The sequence below is a fragment of the Hyla sarda genome, chromosome 5, assembly GCF_029499605.1.
Source record: "Hyla sarda isolate aHylSar1 chromosome 5, aHylSar1.hap1, whole genome shotgun sequence".
In the NCBI taxonomy this organism is placed as follows: Eukaryota; Metazoa; Chordata; class Amphibia; order Anura; family Hylidae; genus Hyla; species Hyla sarda.
The window spans coordinates 6,110,564-6,137,256 of record NC_079193.1 but is presented as its reverse complement, the minus strand read 5'-3'; the positions used below and the strand labels follow the sequence as shown (position 1 = coordinate 6,137,256).

Here is a 26,693-nt window from a genome sequence, read left to right as displayed (position 1 = left end):
GTACCCCCTATAGCTCTGCCCCTTGAGGCCTCTGTACCCCCACAGTTCTGCCCCTTGAGACCTCTGTACCCCCTATAGCTCTGCCCCTTGAGGCCTCTGTACCCCCACAGTTCTGCCCCTTGAGACCTCTGTACCCCCTATTGCTCTGCCCCTGGAAGCCTCTGTACCGCCTATAGCTCTTCCCCTGGAGACCCCTGTACCCCTATAGCTCTGCCCATGGAGGCCTCTGTACCCCCTATAGCTCTTCCCCTGGAGCCCTCTGTACCCCCTATAGCTCTTCCCCTGGAGGCCTCTGTACCCCCTATAGCTCTTCTCCCTGGAGGCCTCTGTACCCCCCATAGCTCTGCCCCTGGAGGCCTCTGTACACCCCCCATAGCTCTGCCCCTGGAGACCCCTGTACCCCCCCCCCCCATAGCTCTGCCCCTGTACACCCCCCCCCATAGCTCTGCCCATGGAGGCCTCTGTACCCCCTATAGCTCTGCCCATGGAGGCCTCTGTACCCCCTATAGCTCTTCCCCTGGAGGCCTCTGTACCCCCTATAGCTCTTTCCCTGGAGCCCTCTGTACCCCCTATAGCTCGTCCCCTGGAGGCCTCTGTACCCCCTATAGCTCTTCCCCTGGAGGCCTCTGTACCCCCTATAGCTCTTCCCCTGGAGACCTCTGTACCCCCTATAGCTCTTCCCCTGGAGGCCTCTGTACCCCCTATAGCTCTTCCCCTGGAGGCCTCTGTACCCCCTATAGCTCTTCCCCCTGGAGGCCTCTGTACTCCCCATAGCTCTTCCCCTGGAGGCCTCTGTACCCCCTATAGCTCTTCCCCTGGAGGCCTCTGTACCCCCCATAGCTCTGCCCCTGGGGACCCACAATAAGGAGAATCCTGGCTCAGGTTAGCTGAGATTTCACCATGAATCCCGACGATGTAAAAATTATACTTTGCAGTTACGTCATAATTTGTTGGACGAAACAAAAGACAATTTACAATCCTGTTATATTGTGGTTAGTGCATGTGATCAGAACATGACGTACAGTGCACTTGATGGATGCCTCTGTGATGTCATCGGTTCCTTGTGACATCACAGGCCGCACTCTTGTATTGGGTTCAGTTAGTGATGTCACCTGTTCCCAGTGACATCATAGACTGCATCTCGTATTGGTTCAGTTAGTGATGTCATTGTTTCATTGTGACATCACAGCCCGCACTCTTGTATTGGTTCGGTTAGTGATGTCATTGGTTCCTGGAGACATCACAGGACGCACTCTCATATTGGTTCAGTTAGTGACGTCATCGGTTCCTGGTGATATCATAGGTCGCACTTTTATATTGGTTCGGTTAGCGATGTGACCAGTTCCCAGTGACATCACAGGACGCACTCTCATATTGGTTCAGTTAGTGACGTCATCGGTTCCTGGTGATATCATAGGTCGCACTTTTATATTGGTTCGGTTAGCGATGTGACCAGTTCCCAGTGACATCACAGGTCACACTCTCATATTGGTTCAGTTAGTGACGTCATCGGTTCCTGGTGATATCATAGGTCGCACTTTTATATTGGTTCGGTTAGTGATGTGACCAGTTCCCAGTGACATCACAGGTCGCACTCTCATATTGGTTCAGTTAGTGATGTCATCGGTTCCTTGTGACATCACAGGCCGCATTCTTGTATTGGTTTAGTTAGTGATGTCCTCGGTTCCTGGTGACATCACAGGTCACACTCTCGTATTAGTTCAGTTAATGATGTCATCGGTTCCTGGTGACATCATAGGTCGCACTTTTATATTGGTTCAGTAAGTGATGTGACCAGTTCCCAGTGACATCACAGGCCGCACTCTCGTATTGGTTCAGTTAGTGATGTAATCGGTTCCTGTGACATCACAGGTCACGCTCTCTTTAGAAGTGGGTTAAGACTGGGGCCTAAAGAGAGCGGCGGCTTCCACGGGACACAAGGGCACTTTACCTCGAGTCTACATCAGTTTCCTCTTTGTATAGTGTTGTCTCTCCAGTCTACTCAGACCCATACTTCACACACTGGGAATGTCCTGTCAACGTCTCCACATATCTCTGTACAAAATACACCAAAGCATGCCAAGGAAGGGGGGCACATTAGAGGGGTGGCGTGGTAATGAAACATTAACCCCTGTCAGTGCTGGAGGAAACGGTGATGGGCTTTTTTTCACTGGCCCCTTCAGCACTGAAGAAGTTCAGAGAAGTCATCTCTCTCTATCCGGCTGTCCTCATGTTAAGTTGTTAAGAACGCAGTTGACGTCGACAATGTCTGGGTCCCCTTTCCCGCTCTCGTGCTTGGGCGATAGAGAGTTCTGTATGTTGAAAGGTTCCTCATCCTTCAGGCAAGCCTTGGGCAGATCCTGCACCTTCTGAGGAGCGTTTGGGTCCTCCTGGAAAAAACAGACACATTGTGTAAGTGGGAGCATTAGAGCAAGTAGGGCATTTGCTGAACCCATGGCGGTGCCCTAGAAATCACTTTTCCTCCATACAGTCACCTCAAAGCCAAGCTACCTGGAAATCAAAGTCAGTGTATCATCTGACATCTCATGTACTGACATTTGTAGCATTAGAGCAAGTGGGGCATTTTTAGACCCATGGCGGTGCCCTAGAAATCACTTTTAGAAACATAGAAACATATTGCTTCTATATATAATGTGTCGGCAGATAAGAACCATTTGGCCCATCTAGTCTGCCCAATATCCTATCCTATCAATAGTCCCTGGCCCTATGTTATATGAAGGATAACCATGCGTGTTTAAACTCCTTCACTGTATTTGCAGCAACCACTTCTGCAGGAAGGCTATTCCACGCATCCACTACTCTCTCAGTAAAGTAATACTTCCTGATATTACTGCAGAAATCTTTGCCCCTCTAATTTAAAACTATGTCCTCTTGTGGTAGTTTTCCTTCTTTTAAATATGCTCTCCTCCTTTACCATGTTGATTCCCTTTATGTATTTAAAAGTCTCTATCATATCCCCTCTTGTCACCTTAAAGCCTAGCTACCTGGAAATCAAAGTCAGTGTATGATCTGACATATCATGTACTGGGGGGTCCTGACACTTGTAGCATCCCAGTGTAACCAGTAACACCAGAGAAGGGTAACTGTTTAAGTTTTAAAGGCTCATAAAATTTAAATACATATTCTGCCTTTACATCCACTTTATATTAGTACTCAAGATGTCTCAACCGTTCCCTCCCACCGTTACCAGAATGGCCATGTAATTGTACACAAGGGGAGATAAGCCGCTACTGGAGAGACTTGACACCATTTATCGGCCAACAAAATAGCTGGACCAATCTGATGTCTATGAACAGGATAAGGAGAATCCACACAGCAGAATCCAGGTAGTTCTAGGCTTAGTATGGATACTTTGTTGGTGGGGATGAAGACTTAAAGGGGTTCTCTAAACTGCATAGTAGGGGGGGGGGTCATACAATGAATCCACCACAAAGTGTAATCGTAACAACCATACACGTGTTGCCACTTAAAGGGGTACTCCACTGGCCCAGCATCCAAAAGATTTTGTTCCGAACGCTGGGTGCGGGCTACGGGGGTCATGACGTCACGCCCACCTAGTGACGCCATGCCACGTCCCCTCAATGAAAGTCTATGGGAGGGGGCGTGGCAGATGCCACGCCCCCTCCCATAGACTTTCATTGAGGGGACGTGTGCATGACATCCCAACCCCCATGTTCCAGACACTGGGGCAGTGGAGTACCCCTTTAATTTTATCGTATAGTATAAGGGGTTCTACTTACTTTCTGTGTGATTTTTACACTTTTTCTCATCAGATACGAATATTTACTGCAGTCAATGAGAAAAACAGTTTGTGAGCACATGGTACAGCGTCAGCGTGGCGTCAGCGTGGCAGCAGCGTGGCAGCGAGGGCAGCTACAGGCTATAGAGAGATAGTACAGCAGAGCAGAAAGGAGCAGAGATATCGTGAGGGCTGCCGCCTATATATAAGAACCCCCCCCCAGACAGACCTTTATATAAGACTATTATCAGCTCCAGCGGGACAGTCAATAGATGGACGGCAGCCAATGAGAACGTCACGCACAGCGACCGGATCAATAGTGGAAACCATCGCATGATCCAAACGAGAGAAATAACATCTCTGAAGTGTGGAGAACCTAAAGGGGGCTTCCGAATCAGCATTAATGTAAAGATCCAGAGTAAGGGTCAGGGATACATTGTAACAGGCGTCTGCATGAACCATAAGAGCTCTCACTCTATTTCTCAATACAGTGAGGGGGAGGGGCAGTGTCAGCCACTTAACCCCTTAAGGACTCAGGGTTTTTCAGTTTTTGCACTTTTGTTTTTTCCTCCATACCTTTTAAAAATCATAACCCTTTCAATTTTCCACCTAAAAATCCATATTATGGCTTATTTTTTGCAACACCAATTCTACTTTGCAGTGACATTAGTCATTTTACACAAAAATTCACGGCGAAACGGAAAAAAAAATAATTGTGCGACAAAATCGAAGAAAAAACGCAATTTTGTAACTTTTGGGGGCTTCCGTTTCTACGTAGTGCATATTTCAGTAAAAATGACACCTCATCATTATTCTGTAGGTTCATACGGTTAAAATGATCCCCTACTTATATAGGTTTGATTTTGTCGCACTTCTGGAAAAAATCATAACTACATGCAGGAAAATTTATATGTTTAAAAATGTCATCTTCTGACCCCTATAACTTTTTTATTTTTCCACGTACAGGGCGGTATGAGGACTCATTTTTGGCACCGTGATCTGATGTTTTTATCGGTATGATTTATGTTTTGATTGGACTTTTGGATCACTTTTTATTCATTTTTTAACGGTATAAAAAGTGACCAAAAATAAGCTTTTTTTGTACTTTGGAATTTTTTTGCGCGTACGCCATTGACCGTGCGGTTTAATTAATTATATATTTTATAGTTCGGACATTTACGCACGCGGCGATACCACATATGTTTATTTATTTTTTTTTTTACACTTTTATTTTTTTATGGGAAAAGGGGGGTGATTCAAACTTTTATTAGGGAAGGGGTTAAATGACCTTTATTAACACTTTTTTTTTTACTTTTTTTTTGTAGTGTTATAGGTCCCATAGGGACCTATAGCACTGCACACACTGATCATTGTTATCCCATAGGGACCTATAGCACTGCACACACTGATCATTGTTATCCCATAGGGACCTATAACACTGCACACACTGATCATTGTTATCCCATAGGGACCTATAACACTGCACACACTGATCATTGTTATCCCATAGGGACCTATAACACTGCACACACTGATCTCTCCTCCTGATCACAGGCGTGTATTAACATGCCTGTGATCAGTGTTATCAGCGCTTGACTGCTCCTGCCTGGATCTCAGGCACGGAGCAGTCATTCGCCGATCGGACACCGAGGAGGCAGGTAAGGTCCCTCCCGGTGTCCTGTAAGCTGTTCGGGACGCGGCGATTTCACCACGGCGGTCCCGAACAGCCCGACTGACTACCCGGGATACTTTCCCTTCAGAAGCTGCGGTCAGCTTTGACCGCCGCTTCTAAAGTGTTAATACCGCACATCGCCGCGATCGGCGATGTGTGGTATTAGCCGCGGGTCCCGGCCGTTGATGAGCGCTGGGACTGACGCGATATGATGCTTCATATCGCGGGAGCCGGCGCAGGACATAAATATACGTCCTGTGTCGTTAAGGGGTGGGTACTCCGGTGAGAAACATTTTTTTTTTTTAGGTCTGTATAAGTCAACTGGTGCCAGAAAGTTAAACAGATTTGTAAATTACATCTATTAAAAAATCTTTACTCTTCCAGTACTTTTTAGCAGCTGTATGCTACAGAGGAAATTTGGTTCTTTTTGAATTCCTTTTTTGTCTTGTCCACAGTGCTCTCTGCTGACACCTCTGTCCGTATCAGGAACTGTCCAGAGCAGCATAGGTTTGCTATGGGGATTTTCTCCTGCTCTGGACAGTTCCTGACACGAACAGAGGTGTCAGCAGAGAGCACTGCAGACAAGACAAAAAAGAAATTCAAAAAGAACAGAATTTCCTATGTAGCATACAGCTGCTAAGAAGTACTGGAAGGGTAAAGATTTTTTTAATAGAAGTAATTTACAAATCTGTTTACATTTCTGGCACCAGTTCATAAAAAAACAAGAAGTTTTCCACCGGAGTACCCCTTTAAAGGCCACAAAAGGGGACTGCAGAGAGCGGAGGTGTAGCTTGTAGCTTCTGGGCCCCTTTGCAAAATCTTCAACAGGGCCCCATATGCCAAATATACTACTGGTCTCTTATGGGGCAGATGGGTTTTGGGGCCCCCTTAGGCACCAGGGCCCCGGTGGGTCAGCTAACTCTATAGCTACGCCCTTGACAGAGAGTTTGTCTCTGATTCCTGGACCATTTCCCATGAGAGGACAGCGTCACACCGGGCGCATCCACATCGTATTTCACGCTGCGGATGCTCTGACATTTCTACAGCGGGATATATTCCACTACACACCCGGCCGCAGTCGAGATCTCGCTCTGCAGTCCCTCTGTTATTGTCGCCAGTGCGTCCGCAGTGCGAAATACAATGGGGGGGGATTTATTATCATTATCTATTCTCCGCAGTAATTTAGACGAGATTAGTCTCTGGCCACGGGTCTATAGTCCGTGCAATTTATCAAACGTCGCACAGCGTTTAGAAAATCTTGCGAATGGACATTATTGTCTATTCTACACAGAGCACGTTCGCTCCGGGTCTGATTACTGGCGATCACGGGGGCCAGAGCATTGTGACGGCAAGCTCCGCCCCCTCAATGCAAGCCTATGGGAGGGGGCGTGTCACGCCCCCTCCCATAGGCTTGCATTGAGGGGGCGGAATGTGACGGCACACGGGGGCGGGGCCGTGACGTCACAATGCTCCGGCCACCGTAATCGACAGTAATCAGACCCGGAGCCAACGTGCTCCGGGGACTGATTATAACGTGGTGCTGCGTCCCCCCAGCGGCGGGACCCCCATAATCAGGCATCTTATCCCCTATGCTTTGGATAGGGGATAAGATGTCTTAGCGCCGGAGTGTCCCTTTAACCTCTCCAAACTGCGTTTTTCTTAAAGTATTTCTCTATCTATTCTTTAATGTTTATAATTTTTTTTTTATAATATTTTTTCAAGCATTCTAAGTTAGCCCTTAAAGGGGTACTCCCATGGAAAACATTTTATTTATTTATTTTTTTATAAACTGGTGTCAGAAAGTTAAACAGATTTGTAAATTACTTCTATTAAAAAAAAAATCTTAATCCTTCCAGTACTTTTTAGTGGCTGTATACTACAGAGGAAATGCTTTTCTTTTTGGATTTCTCTTCTGTCACGACCACAGTGCTCTCTGCCGACCTCTGCTGTCCATTTAAGGAACTGTCCAGAGCAGCCTATGTTTGCTATGGGGATTTTCTCCTGCTCTGGACAGTTCCTAAAATGGACAGCAGAGGTCAGCAGAGAGCACTGTGCTCGTGACAGAAGAGAAATCCAAAAAGAAAAGCATTTCCTCTGTAGTATACAGCAGCTGAAAAGTACTGGAAGGATTAAGATTTTTTAATAGAAGTAATTTACAAATCTATTTAACTTTCTGGAACCAGTTTATTAAAAAAAAAAAAAAAAAAAAATAAGTTTTCCATGGGAGTACCCCTTTAACTCTGTTAGTCTAAATTCAAAAGGAGGATTATTTATGTGGTAATCAGTCAGAATCGTAGGCTAGGTTCCCACCATGGAATTCCGAATTCCGGATAGGAAATTGGGCCGGAGATTCCGCTGCAGCAGAGTAATGTTCCGAACGCTGGAGCCGACACCGGGAGCTCCTGACGTCATAGCCCCGCCCCCTGATGTAACACCCCACCTCCTCAATGCAAGTCTATGGGAGGGGGCGTGACGGCCGTCACGCCCCCTGCCATAGACTTGCATTGAGGGGGTGGGGCATGACATCATGAGGGGCATGGCTACGACGTCACAAGCTCTCTGCGCTGGCTCCAGCGTTCGGAACAGTTTGTCCCAAACGCTGAGCAGCGGGGTACCCCTTTAATTCAATGTGACTCTGCTGCGCAGATGTGACTCTGCTGCGCAATGTGACTCTGCTGCGCTCACGTAACGCAGAACTGTCTATGAGACAGCGCATTCCTGTGCGCTCCAAGATTACCCTCCAGATTCAAGCTAAAATATCATGTGAAATGTAAACTGCACTGTGTCACATGGTGCATCCCAAAAAATGTATAAAAGGCTTCCTACTAACTATTCAGATTGGATTTCCGCCGGGTCTGACATGGTCTGACTTTTCTGCGTATTTTACGTTGAGGAGACTTTTTTGAGACTTTCCAATAAAAGTCTCAGTGGATAAATTCCTGAGCCCGGCATTTTATCCTCTATTGTAGATCACTATACTATTTCTGCAGAGAAGGGATCTAAAGGAAAAGTCTCATAAAAGTCTCAACTAAATAGACAGAGAGACAGATATAGACACCTAAACAGTTTGATAAATCTCCCTCTGTGTGAATGCGCCGGGGTGACCCAGAAACTGAAACAGGTCACACGGTGCACCCCAACAGTGCAGGGTCTGATGCCCTTGTGTACTAAGCTACAAGAGAGGTTTCTATTGGTCTGTTATACTGTGAGGTGCCACCCTGCTGTGGGTGAGGTGCCACCCTGCTGTTGGTGAGGTGCCACCCTGCTGTTGGTGAGGTGCCACCCTGCTGTTGGTGAGGCGCACCCTGCTGTTGGTGAGGCGCACCCTGCTGTTGGTGAGGCGCACCCTGCTGTTGGTGAGGCGTACCCTGCTGTTGGTGAGGCGCACCCTGCTGTTGGTGAGGCGCACCCCGCTGTTGGTGAGGCGCACCCTGCTGTTGGTGAGGCGCACCCTGCTGTTGGTGAGGCGTACCCCGCTGTTGGTGAGGCGCACCCTGCTGTTGGTGAGGCGCACCCCGCTGTTGGTGAGGCGCACCCCGCTGTTGGTGAGGCGCACCCTGCTGTTGGTGAGGCGCACCCCGCTGTTGGCGAGGTGTACCCCGCTGTTGGCGAGGCGTACCCTGCTGTTGGCGAGGCGTACCCTGCTGTTGGCAAGGTGCACCCCGCTGTTGGCGAGGTGTACCCCACTGTTGGCGAGGCGTACCCTGCTGTTGGTGAGGTGCACCCCGCTGTTGGCGAGGTGTACCCTGTTGTTGGCGAGGTGTACCCTGTTGTTGGCGAGGTGTACCCTGCTGTTGACAAACGGCAAATTCCATCGGAACATGTCCGATCTTCTAATTTCACCGGAATCCAATTCCGCGCCAGAAGTTCTGCAGCAGAATTTCCGACGTGCGAGCTGAGTGGCAGAACTCGCACTGAAATGAATGGGAGGCTGCTGCCAGCGAATTTAGTGCAAAATGGAGTATCTCTAGTGCAGTGGTCTCCAAACTGTGGCCCTCCAGATGTTGCAAAACTGTAACACCCAGCCGTTGGCTGTCCGGGCATGCTGGGAGTTGAAGTTTTGCAACAACTGGAGGACTGCAGTTTGAAGACCACTGCACTAAGAAATAAGATAAAAGGTAAGCCTTGATTTACCTTTCAGAGAAAGTGTGCATCCTCAGGAGGAAGCAGACAGACCTTTAGTGTCCGGACATGCTGGGAATTGAATTTTTGCAACATCTGGAGGGCCACAGTTTGAGACCACTGCCCTAGTGTGCACAGGGCCAAAGACCTGACGCAGATGGTAATGTTTGCTTTGCCCCAGGGGTACTGATGGGCCGAGCCAGAGGTTCTTCAGATGGTCCAAAAAAATGGCTCCACTGACTTGTATACTGAGATATGCCACAAATCATGTGACTTCACACAACGCTCTTGATTGGCCGCTCAGTTTCGCAATTCACCAAGGGCAAAATGTTCTACTTTAGTAATATACAGTGTATATATATATAAAAAATACATAAAACAATATTGACAAAAATAACTGTAAAATATCTGTTTCCGTCGGCCGCACTCGCTTGTCTCGAGGTATTGACCGAAAATTCCTTAAATTACCTCAAACTGTGACAGAAGAAGGTTAATTCAATTACCAAGTAATAAAATAAAATCATCGGATTAATGGCAGCCGCTCCGCTCTGACTGGAATTGTTGTCCCCGGGCCTTCTTCCCGTCTGAAGCCTGAATCTGGTTGCCTAGCAACTGCCATCTCCTCACACAACGGTCCAGTGAGCATCCCTCACCGAGCTCGCAACCCCCCCGATTCATCTTCATCCTGACCGCACTAACAGATTACTGGGCGGTCACGCTCACCGCATCACGGCGCCGCTCTAATAAATCTTCTCATCCTGTAACATGGCCGCCCTGTCTATAATACTGCTATAACCTCACAGGTAGAGTACAGATCTGACCGTATACCGCCCCCTGTAATACTGTAAACCTACCGCAGGGGAATTCAGTATTACAGGCAGAATCGGGTGACCCCCTGCACACAATGAAGGCGCCCCGGAAGGAGAGCTTATCCGAAAAATCCCAAGTGGGCGTTACACCAGGCCGGTAATATCAATATACAAAAAAAACGATATGCGTATATTTATTATTGTCCTATTCTGACCCCTATAACACTTATTTTTCAATATACTCAGCATGTATGAGGTAAAATTTTTGCACCACGATCTGTAGTTTTTATTAGAACCATTTTTGTTTGGATGGGACATTTTGATCACCTTTTTATCATTTTTTTTTCTGACCTTATGTGACCAAAAATCAGTAATTGTGCTGTATGGTATTTTTTTTATATTCACGCCATTCATCGTGAGGGAGAATAAAGATTATATTTTGATAGATCAAGCATTTACGCTGGCGCCGATACCAGATATGTAGTGTTTTTTGTGGAAAAAAGATTTATATTTTTATTGTTTTTTTAACACTTTACACTTTGCTATTAAGACTGTAAATTTTAAGACAATTGTTAGATTTCTATGTACCGTTCAGTATTGTGTTATAACATAAAACCGATCAGTACTATCGGCAATCTTCTTGTACAGCCTGGGGTTAAAGGGGTACTCCACCCCTAGACAACTTATCCCCTATCCAAAGCATAGGGGATAAGATGTCCAATCGTGGGGGTCCTGCCACTCCGCCCCCCACCACCCCACCACCCCCCCTCCTGCGATCTCCGTGCTGCACCCGGCATTCGAAACAGTCTGTTTAGAACTCTGGGTTCCCGCGGCGGGAGACGTGATGTCACACCACGCCCCCTCCATTCATGTCTATGGTATAGACATGAATGGAGGGGGCGTGGTGTGACATCACAAGGGGGCGTGGCGTGACGGGACCCCCCCCCCCCCCCCCGAATCAGACATCTTATCCCTTATCCTTTGGATAGGGGATAAGATGTCTAGGGGCGGAGTACCTCTTTAACCCTAGAACCAATCACTACCATCGGAGGATAGGGGATAAGATGTCTAGGGGCGGAGTACCCCTTTAACCCCAGAACCTATCACTACTATGGGAAGATAGGGAATAAGATGTTTAGGGGCAGAGTACCCCTTTAACCCGGGAACAATCACTACTATCGGCCGATAGGGGATAAGATGTCTAGGGGCGGAGTACCACTTTAGCCCAAGAACCAATGACTACCATCGGCAGATAGGGGATAGGGTATAAGATATAGAATAAGATGTCTAGGGGCAGAGTACCCCTTTAACCCCAGAACCAATCCGTACTATCGGAAGATAGGGGATAAGATGTCTAGGGGCGGAGTACCTCTTTAGCCCAAGAACCAATGACTACCATCGGCAGATAGGGGATAGGGTATAAGATATAGAATAAGATGTCTAGGGGCAGAGTACCCCTTTAACCCCAGAACCAATCACTACTATCGGAAGATAGGGGATAAGATGTCTAGGGGCGGAGTACCCCTTTAACCCCAGAACCAATCAGTACTATCGGAAGATAGGGAATAAGATGTTTAGGGGCGGAGTACCCCTTTAACACCAGAACCTATCACTACTATCGGAAGATAGGGGATAAGATGTCTAGGGGCGGAGTACCTCTTTAACAGTATTTAGGCAGCAGGTGGGTGCAGAGGGGTTCCTTGTATAGCTATATATATACCCTGTATAACACACAGTTCTGTATATGTCACCGCTGGATGGATTTATATTCTATATTACTACAATATATTTGGGAGGATCCATGATCTCTCGGATTTCTTTCAGTCCCGCCGCTGTTCTCTCAGTATAGTTGGTTTTTCATTTCCCGCGTCCACATAATGCCGCCCACCCACTGCAGCCGGCGCTCTCCGTGGTTATTTGACGCAGGTTATTCCAGGACTCCTCCACCTGCTGCAGAGGTTGTGGAGTCATGACTGCGCTGCCAGCCGCCGGCGCCCAGATGTTGCCATTCAATCTGAGCGTCGTGCAAAGGGATAAATATCGGATTTAAGCGCAGACTTGGCGGGAGGCCACAGCTGCTTTTTTTTTCTGCTGTGACCATATTGCGGCACACAAACTCTGTTAACCCCTTCTCAGCCATTCCTATCCTTATAAAAAGTAAGGAAATGGCGGTCAATGACCCCAGATCAGTGTGTCCCAACCAGGGTGCCTCCAGCTGTTGCATAACTACAACTCCCAGCATGCCAGGACAGCCTTTGGCTGTCCTGGCATGCTGGGAGTTGTAGTTTTGCAACAGCTGGAGGCACCCTGGTTGGGAAACACTGACCCAGATAATCTGCGTGGTGTACTGAAGTCTCAAGTAGTCTGATATCCACCTCCTGTCTTGCACGGAGCTATATGTGCTATTCTTTAGTTAGGTACGTTCACACGGGCGGGTTTATTTGCGAGTTTCCCGCTGCGTATTTGAAAGGGGGCGGGCTCTTCTCGGCTGTACTCAGCAGATTTTCCACGGCGGAAAATCCGCAGCAGACCCTAAATACTTCAATGGGGCTTGCGGCGGATTTTCCGCAGCATAAATTCAGCAGCGGAAAATCAGCTGCGGACAACCGCAAAGTGCCCGCCCCCTTTCAAACACGCAGCGGGAAACTCACAAATAAATCCGCCCGTGTGAACGTATCCTTGTGCTCTATCTGGCACACATATAAATGGCGGTTCGCTTGCTGCTTCTCCTCAATGCAGATCATTGGAACAATGTTGTCCCATACACAAGAAATAGTCAGATTTTTTTTTTCTATATGCTTTGAGTTTTAATATCTCCCTATTATCTAGATCTCTGCTTGCTGTCGGTGAATAGGAACCTGAAATGTTCATACTGTCTGTGTCATATTTATATCAGTTTTTTTCCATCTATAAATGTTGTACACACTCAGTAATATGGAGCTTTTCATGCAGCAGACTGACACACAGCGATGGTCGGACGCCATGAGAGGTGACAGGAGGTCGGGAGACATAGTGAAGAGTGCGGAGCAGAGAGCGGTCTAGCCGGGGTGATCACTGCGGGAGGGCGGGTTCAGAGGACCCCTATATACAATAATAGCTGTATACTGCCCAGGACTGATATGGTATATGAGGTGTACTCTGTCAGATTGGGGAGAATGTGCCCCTCCTGTAAGTGTATGGGAACAGGCGGCCATTGATTTCTCTGGCTATATAACAGCTATGAGGGAAGTGTCCGTCCTCCAGAAGACAATAGAATAGACAGCAAGGACATCCAGGAGGAAAAAGAAAATATAAGGAAATAGATCTTCTAGGACAGAGTTAAAGTCAGCGGATATATTCAGTGCAGTGTAAGGCCGGGTTCACACAGCAGAAAACACACACACATATTTTATTTTAAGCATTGATTTTCGTCTGTAATTGGTAAAAAATAATAATAATTACGGCTCATTATGGACGAAAACCTTCATGTAAAATAAAATATGTGAACCCCGACACAATAAATGCAGAAGTGGGAAGAGAAGGTTCAGCAGCTGTAATACTGCAGATATAAGATGGGAAAAGACCGAAGAAAACATGGTGGAAAATACAAGGGATGAAGAGAACGGGATATAAGAGACAGGGGAAGGAGCGTTTAAGAAGGGAGAACTACAGAAGGATACAGGAGATGGAGACGAGGAGATACAGGAGATGGAGACGAGGAGATACAGGAGATGGAGACGAGGAGATACAGGAGATGGAGACGAGGAGATACCGGAGATGGAGACGAGGAGATACCGAAGATGGAGACGAAGAGATACAGGAGATGGAGACGAGGAGATACAGGAGATGGAGACGAGGAGATACAGGAGATGGAGACGAGGAGATACAGGAGATGGAGATGAGGAGATACAGGAGATGGAGACGAGGAGATACAGGAGATGGAGACGTGGAGATACAGGAGATGGAGACGAGGAGATACAGGAGATGGAGACGAGGAGATACAGGAGATGGAGACGAGGAGATACAGGAGATGGAGACGTGGAGATACAGGAGATGGAGACGAGGAGATACAGGAGATGGAGACGAGGAGATACAGGAGATGGAGACGAGGAGATACAGGAGATGGAGACGAGGAGATACAGGAGATGGAGACGAGGAAATACAGGAGATGGAGACGAGGAGATACAGGAGATGGAGACGAGGAGATACAGGAGATGGAGACGAGGAGATACAGGAGATGGAGACGAGGAGATACAGGAGATGGAGACGAGGAGATACAGGAGATGGAGACGAGGAGATACAGGAGATGGAGACGAGGAGATACAGGAGATGGAGACGAGGAGATACAGGAGATGGAGACGAGGAGATACAGGAGATGGAGACGAGGAGATACAGGAGATGGAGACGAGGAAATACAGGAGATGGAGACGAGGAGATGGAGACGAGGAGATACAGGAAATGGAGACGAGGAGATACCGAAGATGGAGACGAGGAGATACAGGAGATGGAGACGAGGAGATACAGGAGATGGAGACGAGGAGATGGAGACGAGGAGATACAGGAGATGGAGACGAGGAGATACCGAAGATGGAGACGAGGAGATACAGGAGATGGAGACGAGGAGATACAGGAGATGGAGACGAGGAGATACAGGAGATGGAGACGAGGAGATACAGGAGATGGAGACGAGGAGATACAGGAGATGGAGACGAGGAGATACAGGAGATGGAGACGAGGAGATACAGGAGATGGAGACGAGGAGATACAGGAGATGGAGAAAAGATGATACAGGAGATGGAGAAAAGATGATACAGGAGATGGAGACGAGGAGATACAGGAGATGGAGACAAGGAGATACAGGAGATGGAGACGAGGAGATACAGAAGATGGAGACGAGGAGATACAGAAGATGGAGACGAGGAGATACAGGAGATGGAGAAAAGATGATACAGGAGATGGAAATGAGGATATACAGGAGATACAGGAGACAAGGAGATACAGGAGATGGAGACGAAAGGATCGGGAGATGGAGACAAGGAGATACAGGAGACAGAGCAGAGATGACACAGTGGAGGGAGCAGAGGACTTATTCTTGCAGATTAGTAGTCATCATGCAGCATTCGATTCTCCATTGCAGGCAGGGGAGGCTATGGCACTATCTTCCTTTCCTAGTCTACAGTCAGTAAATCAGGGGATGATATCCCTGGGGGCTCATGCTGTAGGAGATCTGGGGGTCCCAGCATACAGTGATGGGTGGCGTGCACCGGCCCCGGCTCTCTGAACCCACCCTGCACAGTGGGGGGGTCTTGCAGCATGCAGAAGGGTAGACATGAAACAGACGAGTTACCTGACAGATAACGTTATCATAGTAAGCCATGGCACGGACATGGGGGGACAGTTTAGATGGAGTGTCGCATAGTTTCCTTACATTTGGGTGGGAGCCTTCCGCAATGGTGGAGAGTGAGAAATTATCGTTGTGGAGCTCGGAGGGAGTCCGGTACCTGCTGCGAGAGAAGACGTGTTACCACCGCGCCAAACATTGTTATCCCATACATATTAATGCCATTTACCTGTTTTGATCCAGGTGTGGAGGTGTACGCAGGCATCTGCTCTCGGTTATCAACCGTCTCCTCGGACCCTGAGTCCCAATTTTGGACCCACAAGGGGTAGCTTCAACCCACAATTCCCATCAGAAGCTGAATAGACTCCAGTTGCAAAACTACAACTCCCAGCATGCCCGGACAGCCGCTGGCTGTCCGGCCATGCTGGGAGTTGTAGTTTTGCAACAGCTAGAGACACACTGGGAAACCCCTATCCCCCCCCCCCCCTCCTGTGTTCCATTCTGGTCCATTTATTACTAGAGACGGAATTCCCCTAACAACAGGCAGCGGACAGCAGATTGCTGGGAAGTAATCTGTTGTATACGTTGGCTGTCCGCGCATGCTGGGAGTTGTAGTTTTGCAACAGCAGGAGACACACTGATTGGGAAACACCGCCCCACCTTCCTGTGATCCATCCTGGTCTATGTTTTAGTAGGGATGGAATTCCCCTAACAATAGGCAGCGGACAGCAGATTGCAGGGAAGAAATCTGTTGTGTACTTTGGCTGTCCGGGCATGCTGGGAGTTTTGAAACAGCAGGAGGTCCACAATTTGGAGGCCACTGATTTAAAGGAACAGGTGCAACCATGCAGGATTGAATCAGGGTTCGGATTACGATGCCCTCCAATGCAAATCCCTATATAAGCCCCCGATCATGTTACAATGGCACCATAACAAATTTACATGATCTCCAAGGCCGCCATGTTCTTCTAGTGGGGGAAGGGAAGAGACGGCTCTCAGGGTTCTTATCCCTCATCTAATCCTTAGCCCACACTGTCCCCAACCTGATGCTCTCCAGATGTTGGAGAACTACAACTCCCAGCATGCTCCTGACTGTCTGCAGCTGTGCAGAATAAAAACAATGCAAGACATATAATTCCTCTCCAGGTTGGATGACTACTTGGTCTTCAGCTGCCGTAGATCTGCAGCAGGCCATGATACAAGTCAGGACAAACTTTTTAAAGTTGTGGAGAACTTTTTGAAATCACTTTACAAAACAGGGGGCACCCCGCCTCCAACCTCCACCCGCACAATGGTTACCTCCGCCTGGCAGAACACCCACAATTCAAGTGTTCTTACACCCCCCACCCTCGGCCCACACTGTAAAGCTGGCAAACAGCTGCTGCCCAGCGGGGGCTCCTTATTCTAGGGGCCGACAGATGGGGCTTTGTCCGAAGTTGCCATGAAAAGCTTCAACCAACAACCGCCAGACACAGACGACTACAAAGGGCCGAAACTTTTCATCCATTGATGAAGTTCTCTGAAGGGGATTGGGGGGGGTGAAGTGGAGCTACAAGGAGAGGAGCAAATCCAAGGGTCCAAGTGAGTCACTTATCCTCAGGAACTTTGTATAATTGGGGTGTAGGGCTGTGTGTTATCTAAGACTGTATCACACATGGTAGGCTTAGATACAGCAGCTCAGCACACAGTATCACATATAGTAGGCTTAGATACAGCAGCTCAACAGACAGCAACACACATGGTAGGCTTAGATATATTGGCTATGCAGAGTAGTGGTCACTTACTTTCTCTTACGTAGTTTGTAGTTCTCGGTTTTGAGCAGGTAGAGTTTTTTGGCAAAGAAGACAGTCATCATGAAGAGAAGAAGGACAACAAGCGCGGCGGTGCCCACGGCCACACACATGACCTGGAAGTCGGTGATGATGGACTCGCAACGCAGCCCCTTGTGCCATATGTAGTCCTGGGTATTACATCTGCAAAAAAAAAAAAAAAGAAGTGAGGTCACTGAGCACAACCAGAGGACACAAGGATGGACAGAAGACACCTGAAGGACACAAGGATGGACAGAAGACACCTAAAGGATACAAGGATGGACAGAAGACACCTGAAGGACACAAGGACGGACAGAAGACACCTAAAGGATACAAGGATTGACAGAAAACACCTGAAGGGCAGAAGGATGAACAGAAGACACCTGGAGAACACAAGGATGGACAGAAGACACAAGGATGGACAGAAGACACCTAAAGGATACAAGGATTGACAGAAGGCACCTGAAGGGCAGAAGGATGGACAGAAGACACCTGGAGGACACAAGGATGGACAGAAGACACCTAAAGGACACAAGGATGGACAGAAGACACCTGGAGGACACAAGGATGGACAGAAGACACCTAAAGGATACAAGGATGGACAGAAGACACCTAAAGGACACAAGGATGGACAGAAGACACCTGAAGGGCAGAAGGATGGACAGAAGACACCTGGAGAACACAAGGATGGACAGAAGACACCTGGAGGACACAAGGATGGACAGAAGACACCTGGAGAACACAAGGATGGACAGAAGACACCTGAAGGGCAGAAGGATGGACAGAAGACACCTGGAGAACACAAGGATGGACAGAAGACACCTAAAGGATACAAGGATGGACAGAAGACACCTAAAGGACACAAGGATGGACAGAAGACACCTGAAGGGCAGAAGGATGGACAGAAGACACCTGAAGGATACAAGGATAAACAGAAGACACCTGAAGGGCAGAAGGATGGACAGAAGACACCTGAAGGATACAAGGATGGACAGAAGACACATGGAGGACACTAAGACGGAAAGAAGACACCTGAAGGACACAAGGATGGACAGAAGACACAAGGACAGATAGAAGACACCTGGAAAATACAAGGATGGACAGAAGACACCTGGAGGACACAAGGATGGACAGAAGACACCTGGAGGGCACAAGGACAGAAAGAAGACACCTGGAGGACACAAGGATGTACAGAAGACACTTGGAGGGCACAAGGACAGAAAAAAGACACCTGGAGGACACAAGGACGGACAGAAGACACCTGGAGGACACAAGGATGAACAAAAGACTCCTGGAGGACACAAGGATGAACAGAAGACTCCTGGAGGACACAAGGATGAACAGAAGACTCCTGGAGGACACAAGGATGAACAGAAGACTCCTGGAGGACACAAGGATGAACAGAAGACTCCTGGAGGACACAAGGATGAACAGAAGACTCCTGGAGGACACAAGGATGAACAGAAGACTCCTGGAGGGCACAAGGACAGACAGAAGACACCTGGAGGACACAAGGACGGACAGAAGACACCTGGAGGACACAAGGACGGATAGAAGACACCTGGAGGACACAAGGACGGACAGAAGACACCTGGGGGGCACAAGGATGGACAGAAGACACAAGGACGGATAGAAGACACAAGGACGGACAGAAGACACCGGAAGGACACAAGGACGGACAAAAGACACCTGGAGGACACAAGGACGGACAAAAGACACCTGGAGGACACAAGGACGGACAGAAGACACAAGGATGGATAGAAGACACCTGGAGGATACTAGGACGGATAGAAGACACCTGGAGGACACTAGGAGGGACAGAAGACACCTGGAGGGCACAAGGAAGGACAGAAGACACAAGGACGGATAGAAGACAACCGGAGGACACATCAACGGACAGAAGACACCTGGAGGATACAAGGACGGATAGAAGACACCTGGAGGACACAAGGACAGACAGAAGACACCTGGAGGACACAAGGACAGACAGAAGACACCTGGAGGACACAAGGACGGACAGAAGACACAAGGACGGATAGAAGACACCTGGAGGACACAAGGACGGACAGAAGCTCCTGGAGGACACAAGGACGGACAGAAGACACAAGGATGGATAGAAGACACCTGGAGGACACAAGGATGGACAGAAAACACCTGGAGGATACAAGGACGGATAGAAGACACCTGGAGGACACAAGGACGGACAGAAGACACCTGGGGGGCACAAGGATGGACAGAAGACACAAGGACGGATAGAAGACACCTGGAGGACACAAGGACGGACAGAAGACACCTGGGGGGCACAAGGATGGACAGAAGACACAAGGACGGATAGAAGACACCTGGAGGACACAAGGACGGACAGAAGACACCTGAAGGACACAAGGACGGACAAAAGACACCTGGAGGACACAAGGACGGACAAAAGACACCTGGAGGACACAAGGACGGACAAAAGACACCTGGAGGACACAAGGACGGACAAAAGACACAAGGATGGATAGAAGACACCTGGAGGATACTAGGACGGATAGAAGACACCTGGAGGACACTAGGAGGGACAGAAGACACCTGGAGGGCACAAGGACGGACAGAAGACACAAGGACGGATAGAAGACACCTGGAGGACACAAGGATGGACAGAAGACACCTGGAGGACACAAGGACGGACAAAAGACAACAGGACGGATAGAAGACACCAGGAGGACACAAGGACGGTCAAAAGACACAAGGATGGATAGAAGACACCTGGAGGATACTAGGACGGATAGAAGACACCTGGAGGACACTAGGAGGGACAGAAGACACCTGGAGGTCACAAGGACGGACAGAAGACACAAGGACGGATAGAAGACACCTGGAGGACACAAGGACGGACAGAAGACACCTGGAGGATACAAGGACTGATAGAAGACACCTGGAGGATACAAGGACGGATAGAAGACACCTGAAGGGCAGAAGGATAGACAGAAGACACCTGGAGAACACAAGGATGGACAGAAGACACCTGGAGGACACAAGGATGGACAGAAGACACCTGAAGGATACAAGGATGGACAGAAGACACCCGAAGGGCAGAAGGATGGACAGAAGACACCTGAAGGATACAAGGATGGACAGAAGACACCTGAAGGATACAAGGATGGATAGAAGACACCTGGAGGACACAAGGACGGACAGAAGACACCTGGAGGATACAAGGACGGATAGAAGACACCTGGAGGACACAAGGACGGACAGAAGACACCTGGGGGGCACAAGGATGGACAGAAGACACAAGGACGGATAGAAGACACCTGGAGGACACAAGGACGGACAGAAGACACCTGAAGGACACAAGGACGGACAAAAGACACCTGGAGGACACAAGGACGGACAAAAGACACCTGGAGGACACAAGGACGGACAAAAGACACCTGGAGGACACAAGGACGGACAAAAGACACAAGGATGGATAGAAGACACCTGGAGGATACTAGGACGGATAGAAGACACCTGGAGGACACTAGGAGGGACAGAAGACACCTGGAGGGCACAAGGACGGACAGAAGACACAAGGACGGATAGAAGACACCTGGAGGACACAAGGATGGACAGAAGACACCTGGAGGACACAAGGACGGACAAAAGACACCAGGACGGATAGAAGACACCAGGAGAACACAAGGACGGACAAAAGACACAAGGATGGATAGAAGACACCTGGAGGATACTAGGACGGATAGAAGACACCTGGAGGACACTAGGAGGGACAGAAGACACCTGGAGGTCACAAGGACGGACAGAAGACACAAGGACGGATAGAAGACACCTGGAGGACACAAGGACGGACAGAAGACACATGGAGGATACAAGGACTGATAGAAGACACCTGGAGGATACAAGGACGGATAGAAGACACCTGAAGGGCAGAAGGATAGACAGAAGACACCTGGAGAACACAAGGATGGACAGAAGACACCTGGAGGACACAAGGATGGACAGAAGACACCTGAAGGATACAAGGATGGACAGAAGACACCCGAAGGGCAGAAGGATGGACAGAAAACACCTGAAGGATACAAGGATGGACAGAAGACACCTGAAGGATACAAGGATGGACAGAAGACACCTGGAGGACACAAGGATGGACAGAAGACACCTGAAGGATACAAGGATGGACAGAAGACACCTGAAGGGCAGAAGGATGGACAGGAGACACCTGAAGGATACAAGGATGGACAGAAGACACCTGGAGGACACTAAGACGGAAAGAAGACACCTGAAGGACACAAGGATGGACAGAAGACACAAGGACGGATAGGAGACACCTGGAAAATACAAGGATGGACAGAAGACACCTGGAGGACACAAGGATGGACAGAAGACACCTGGAGGGCACAAGGATGGACAGAAGACACAAGGACGGATAGAAGACACCTGGAAAATACAAGGATGGACAGAAGACACCTGGAGGACACAAGGATGGACAGAAGACACCTGGAGGGCACAAGGACAGAAAGAAGACACCTGGAGGACACAAGGATGGACAGAAGACACTTGGAGGGCACAAGGACAGAAAGAAGACACCTGGAGGACACAAGGACGGACAGAAGACACCTGGAGGACACAAGGATGGACAGAAGACACTTGGAGGGCACAAGGACAGAAAGAAGACACCTGGAGGACACAAGGACGGACAGAAGACACCTGGAGGACACAAGGATGAACAGAAGACTCCTGGAGGACACAAGGATGAACAGAAGACTCCCGGAGGACACAAGGATGAACAGAAGACTCCTGGAGGGCACAAGGACAGACAGAAGACACCTGGAGGACACAAGGACGGACAGAAGACACCTGGAGGATACAAGGACGGACAGAAGACACCTGGAGGACACAAGGACGGATAGAAGACACCTGGAGGACACAAGGACGGACAGAAGACACCTGGGGGGCACAAGGATGGACAGAAGACACAAGGACGGATAGAAGACACAAGGACGGACAGAAGACACCTGAAGGACACAAGGACGGACAAAAGACATCTGGAGGACACAAGGACGGACAAAAGACACCTGGAGGACACAAGGACGGACAGAAGACACAAGGATGGATAGAAGACACCTGGAGGATACTAGGACAGATAGAAGACACCTGGAGGACACTAGGAGGGACAGAAGACACCTGGAGGGCACAAGGACGGACAGAAGACACAAGGACGGACAGAAGATACAAGGACGGATAGAAGACACCTGGAGGACACAAGAACGGACAGAAGACACCTGGAGGATACAAGGACGGATAGAAGACACCTGGAGGACACAAGGACAGACAGAAGACACCTGGAGGACACAAGGACAGACAGAAGATATCTGGAGGACACAAGGACGGACAGAAGACACAAGGACGGATAGAAGACACCTGGATGACACAAGGACGGACAGAAGACACCTGGAGGACACAAGGATGGACAGAAGACACAAGGATGGATAGAAGACACCTGGAGGACACAAGGACGGACAGAAAACACCTGAAGGATACAAGGACGGATAGAAAACACCTGAAGGACACAAGGACGGACAGAAGACACCTGGGGGGCACAAGGATGGACAGAAGACACAAGGACGGATAGAAGACACCTGGAGGACACAAGGACGGACAGAAGACACCTGGAGGACACAAGGACGGACAGAAGACACAAGGATGGATAGAAGACACCTGGAGGACACAAGGACGGACAGAAGACACCTGGAGGATACAAGGACAGATAGAAGACACCTGGAGGACACAGGGACGCACAGAAGACACCTGGGGGGCACAAGGATGGACAGAAGACACAAGGACGGATAGAAGACACCTGGAGGACACAAAGACGGACAGAAGACACCTGAAGGACACAAGGACGGACAAAAGACACCTGGAGGACACAAGGACGGACAAAAGACACCTGGAGGACACAAGGACTGACAAAAGACACCTGGAGGACACAAGGACGGACAAAAGACACAAGGATGGATAGAAGACACCTGGAGGATACTAGGACGGATAGAAGAAACCTGGAGGACACTAGGAGGGACAAAGAACACCTGGAGGGCACAAGGACGGACAGAAGACACAAGGACGGATAGAAGACACCTGGAGGACACAAGGATGGACAAAAGACACCAGGACGGATAGAAGACACCAGGAGGTCACAAGGACGGACAAAAGACACAAGGATGGATAGAAGACACCTGGAGGATACTAGGACGGATAGAAGACACCTGGAGGACACTAGGAGGGACAGAAGACACCTGGAGGGCACAAGGATGGACAGAAGACACAAGGACAGATAGAAGACACCTGGAGGACACAAGGACGGACAGAAGACACCTGGAGGATACAAGGACGGATAGAAGACACCTGGAGGACACAAGGACAGACAGAAGACACCTGGAGGACACAAGGACGGACAGAAGACACCAGGACGGATAGAAGACACCAGGAGGACACAAGGACGGACAGAAGACACAAGGATGGATAGAAGACACCTGGAGGACACAAAAACCAACAGAAGACACCTGGAGGAAACTAGGATGGACAGAAGACACCTGGAGGATACAAGGATGGATAGAAGACACCTGGAGAACACAAGGACAGACAGAAGACACCTGGAGGACACAAGGACGGACAGAAGACACCTGGAGGATACAAGGACGGATAGAAGACACCTGGAGGACACAAGGACAGACAGAAGACACCTGGAGGACACAAGGACGGACAGAAGACACCAGGACGGATAGAAGACACCAGGAGGACACAAGGACGGACAGAAGACACAAGGATGGATAGAAGACACCTGGAGGACACAAAAACCAACAGAAGACACCTGGAGGAGACTAGGATGGACAGAAGACACCTGGAGGATACAAGGATGGATAGAAGACACCTGGAGAACACAAGGATGGACAGAAGACACCTGGAGGACACAAGGACAGACAGAAGACACCTGGAGGACACAAGGACAGACAGAAGACACCTGGAGAACACAAGGATGGACAGAAGACACCTGGAGGACACAAGGATGGACAGAAGACACCTGGAGGACACAAGGATGGACAGAAGACACCTGGAGGACACAAAGATGGACAGAAGACACCTGGAGGACACAAGGATGGACAGAAGACACCTGGAGGACACAAGGACGGACAGAAGACACCTGGAGGATACAAGGACGGACAGAAGACACCTGGAGGATACAAGGACGGACAGAAGACACCTGGAGGATACAAGGACGGACAGAAGACACCTGGAGGGCACAAGGACGGACAGAAGACACCTGGAGGACACAAGGATGAACCAATCCCATCACCACCAGGTACCTGTAGAAATTGAGGATTGAGACCCTACTGGGGAGATTAAGGGGAGATTAATCAAAACCTATGCAGAGGAAAAGTGATACAGTTGCCAATAGCAGCCAATCTGCTTCTTTAAGTTTTAAAAAGGCCTCTGAAAAATAAAATAAGTGATCTGATTGATTGCTAAGGGCAGCTGCACCACATTTCCTCTGCATAATTTTGATAAATCTCTCTCATTGTTATTACTAATACAGGGAGTTATAGTAGGCCCTTGTGCATTTATATATGTATATTGTTACATAGTTATATATAATGTTACACAGAATAAATCTCCTTCATGACTATAGGGATTGAGATCAGAATAAGATGATGTAGTGGCTTCTGCTGAGCTGAAATACTTTGTGCTGCTGTTATAATAGTCAAGTGGGCTGTGCAGTATCCTGAGCCTCTAGCGCCTCCTCTGGGTGAATTAAGGAATTCAATGTCTGATAATAAAGGACATTTTCTGGAGATTTTCCCCATTGATCTGTAAAGAGGTCAGATAATCCCTGCGGTGAATCCTGCGCTATTCACGCAGCGGTGCGATTCCTCCGCTCACAAGAAGTTTTTGTCTCCTGAATAAGTCATAAAGGTTCACAGAGGGAGGAGGTGAAGACGAGGAGACCCCCCCCCCCAGCAAACCACCAAACCCCCCCCTCCCCCCAGGGCTCGGGGTGCAGTCAGGCGAAACCTGCAGGACGCTCACACGAAACAGCGGCAGAACCATTAAATATGGAGGAGACCAATAGCAGATGAGATACGAGAGGGAATCATCATCCCAAGGGGGCCCCGGGGCAGGTGAGATACCCCAGAGCTGCAGAATAAAGGGGGCCGCATCATACCAATAGGGGCCCGAGTTGTGTAAGTTACTCTAGAGCTGCAGCAGATTCCTTAACATGAGGCAAACACTTCTGCAGCTACAAGTGTTGGCTCCATGGTCAGGACTTTCCGGGCCTTGTAGTGCAGTCACGAATAACAGCTGGACGGTACGTGAGCGAAGAACATCAGCGACCATTAAATATAAACAAGATGAGACTGGAAAAATCTGCACCATAAGAGAGGAGACCCCCCCACTATACACTGTGCTGTACACTACATGGAGAGGACCCCCACTATACACTGTACTGTACACTACATGGAGAGGAGACCCCACTATACACTGTACTGTACACTACATGGAGAGGAGACCCCACTATACACTGTACTGTACACTACATGGAGAGGACCCCACTATACACTGTACTGTACACTACATGGAGAGGACCCCACTATACACTGTACTGTACACTATATGGAGAGGAGACCCCACTATACACTGTACTGTACACTACATGGAGAGGAGACCCCACTATACACTGTACTGTACACTACATGGAGAGGAGACCCCACTATACACTGTACTGTACACTACATGGAGAGGAGACCCCACTATACACTGTACTGTACACTACATGGAGAGGAGACCCCACTATACACTGTACTGTACACTACATGGAGAGGAGACCCCACTATACACTGTACTGTACACTACATGGAGAGGACCCCACTATACACTGTACTGTACACTATATGGAGAGGAGACCCCACTATACACTGTACTGTACACTACATGGAGAGGACCCCACTATACACTGTACTGTACACTACATGGAGAGGAGACCCCCCCACTATACACTGTACTGTACACTACATGGAGAGGAGACCCCCCCACTATACACTGTACTGTACACTACATGGAGAGGACCCCACTATACACTGTACTGTACACTACATGGAGAGGACCCCACTATACACTGTACTGTACACTATATGGAGAGGAGACCCCACTATACACTGTACTG

General features: G+C 48.8%; 1 protein-coding gene across 6 annotated transcripts; it reads right to left on the bottom strand.

Annotated features, from left to right (window-relative positions):
- Window positions 1-1,467: 1,467 nt before the first annotated feature.
- Window positions 1,468-17,682, bottom strand: LOC130272827 (chondroitin sulfate proteoglycan 5-like). 6 transcript variants are annotated; one of them, XM_056518765.1, is made up of 4 exons: window positions 17,468-17,682; window positions 15,690-15,846; window positions 3,762-3,807; window positions 1,468-2,390 (listed from the first exon to the last, which is right to left on the bottom strand). In XM_056518765.1, the coding sequence occupies exons 2-4, from the start codon at window positions 15,728-15,730 to the stop codon at window positions 2,229-2,231; spliced, it is 249 nt and encodes an 82-aa protein (XP_056374740.1). In that variant the 5' UTR covers window positions 15,731-15,846; window positions 17,468-17,682; the 3' UTR covers window positions 1,468-2,228. The 6 variants fall into 6 exon arrangements, with proteins under 6 accessions (XP_056374740.1, XP_056374741.1, XP_056374736.1 ...); XM_056518766.1 differs by having other exon boundaries at window positions 15,690-15,843; XM_056518761.1 differs by lacking the exon at window positions 3,762-3,807.
- Between the last annotated feature and the right edge of the window lie 9,011 nt (window positions 17,683-26,693).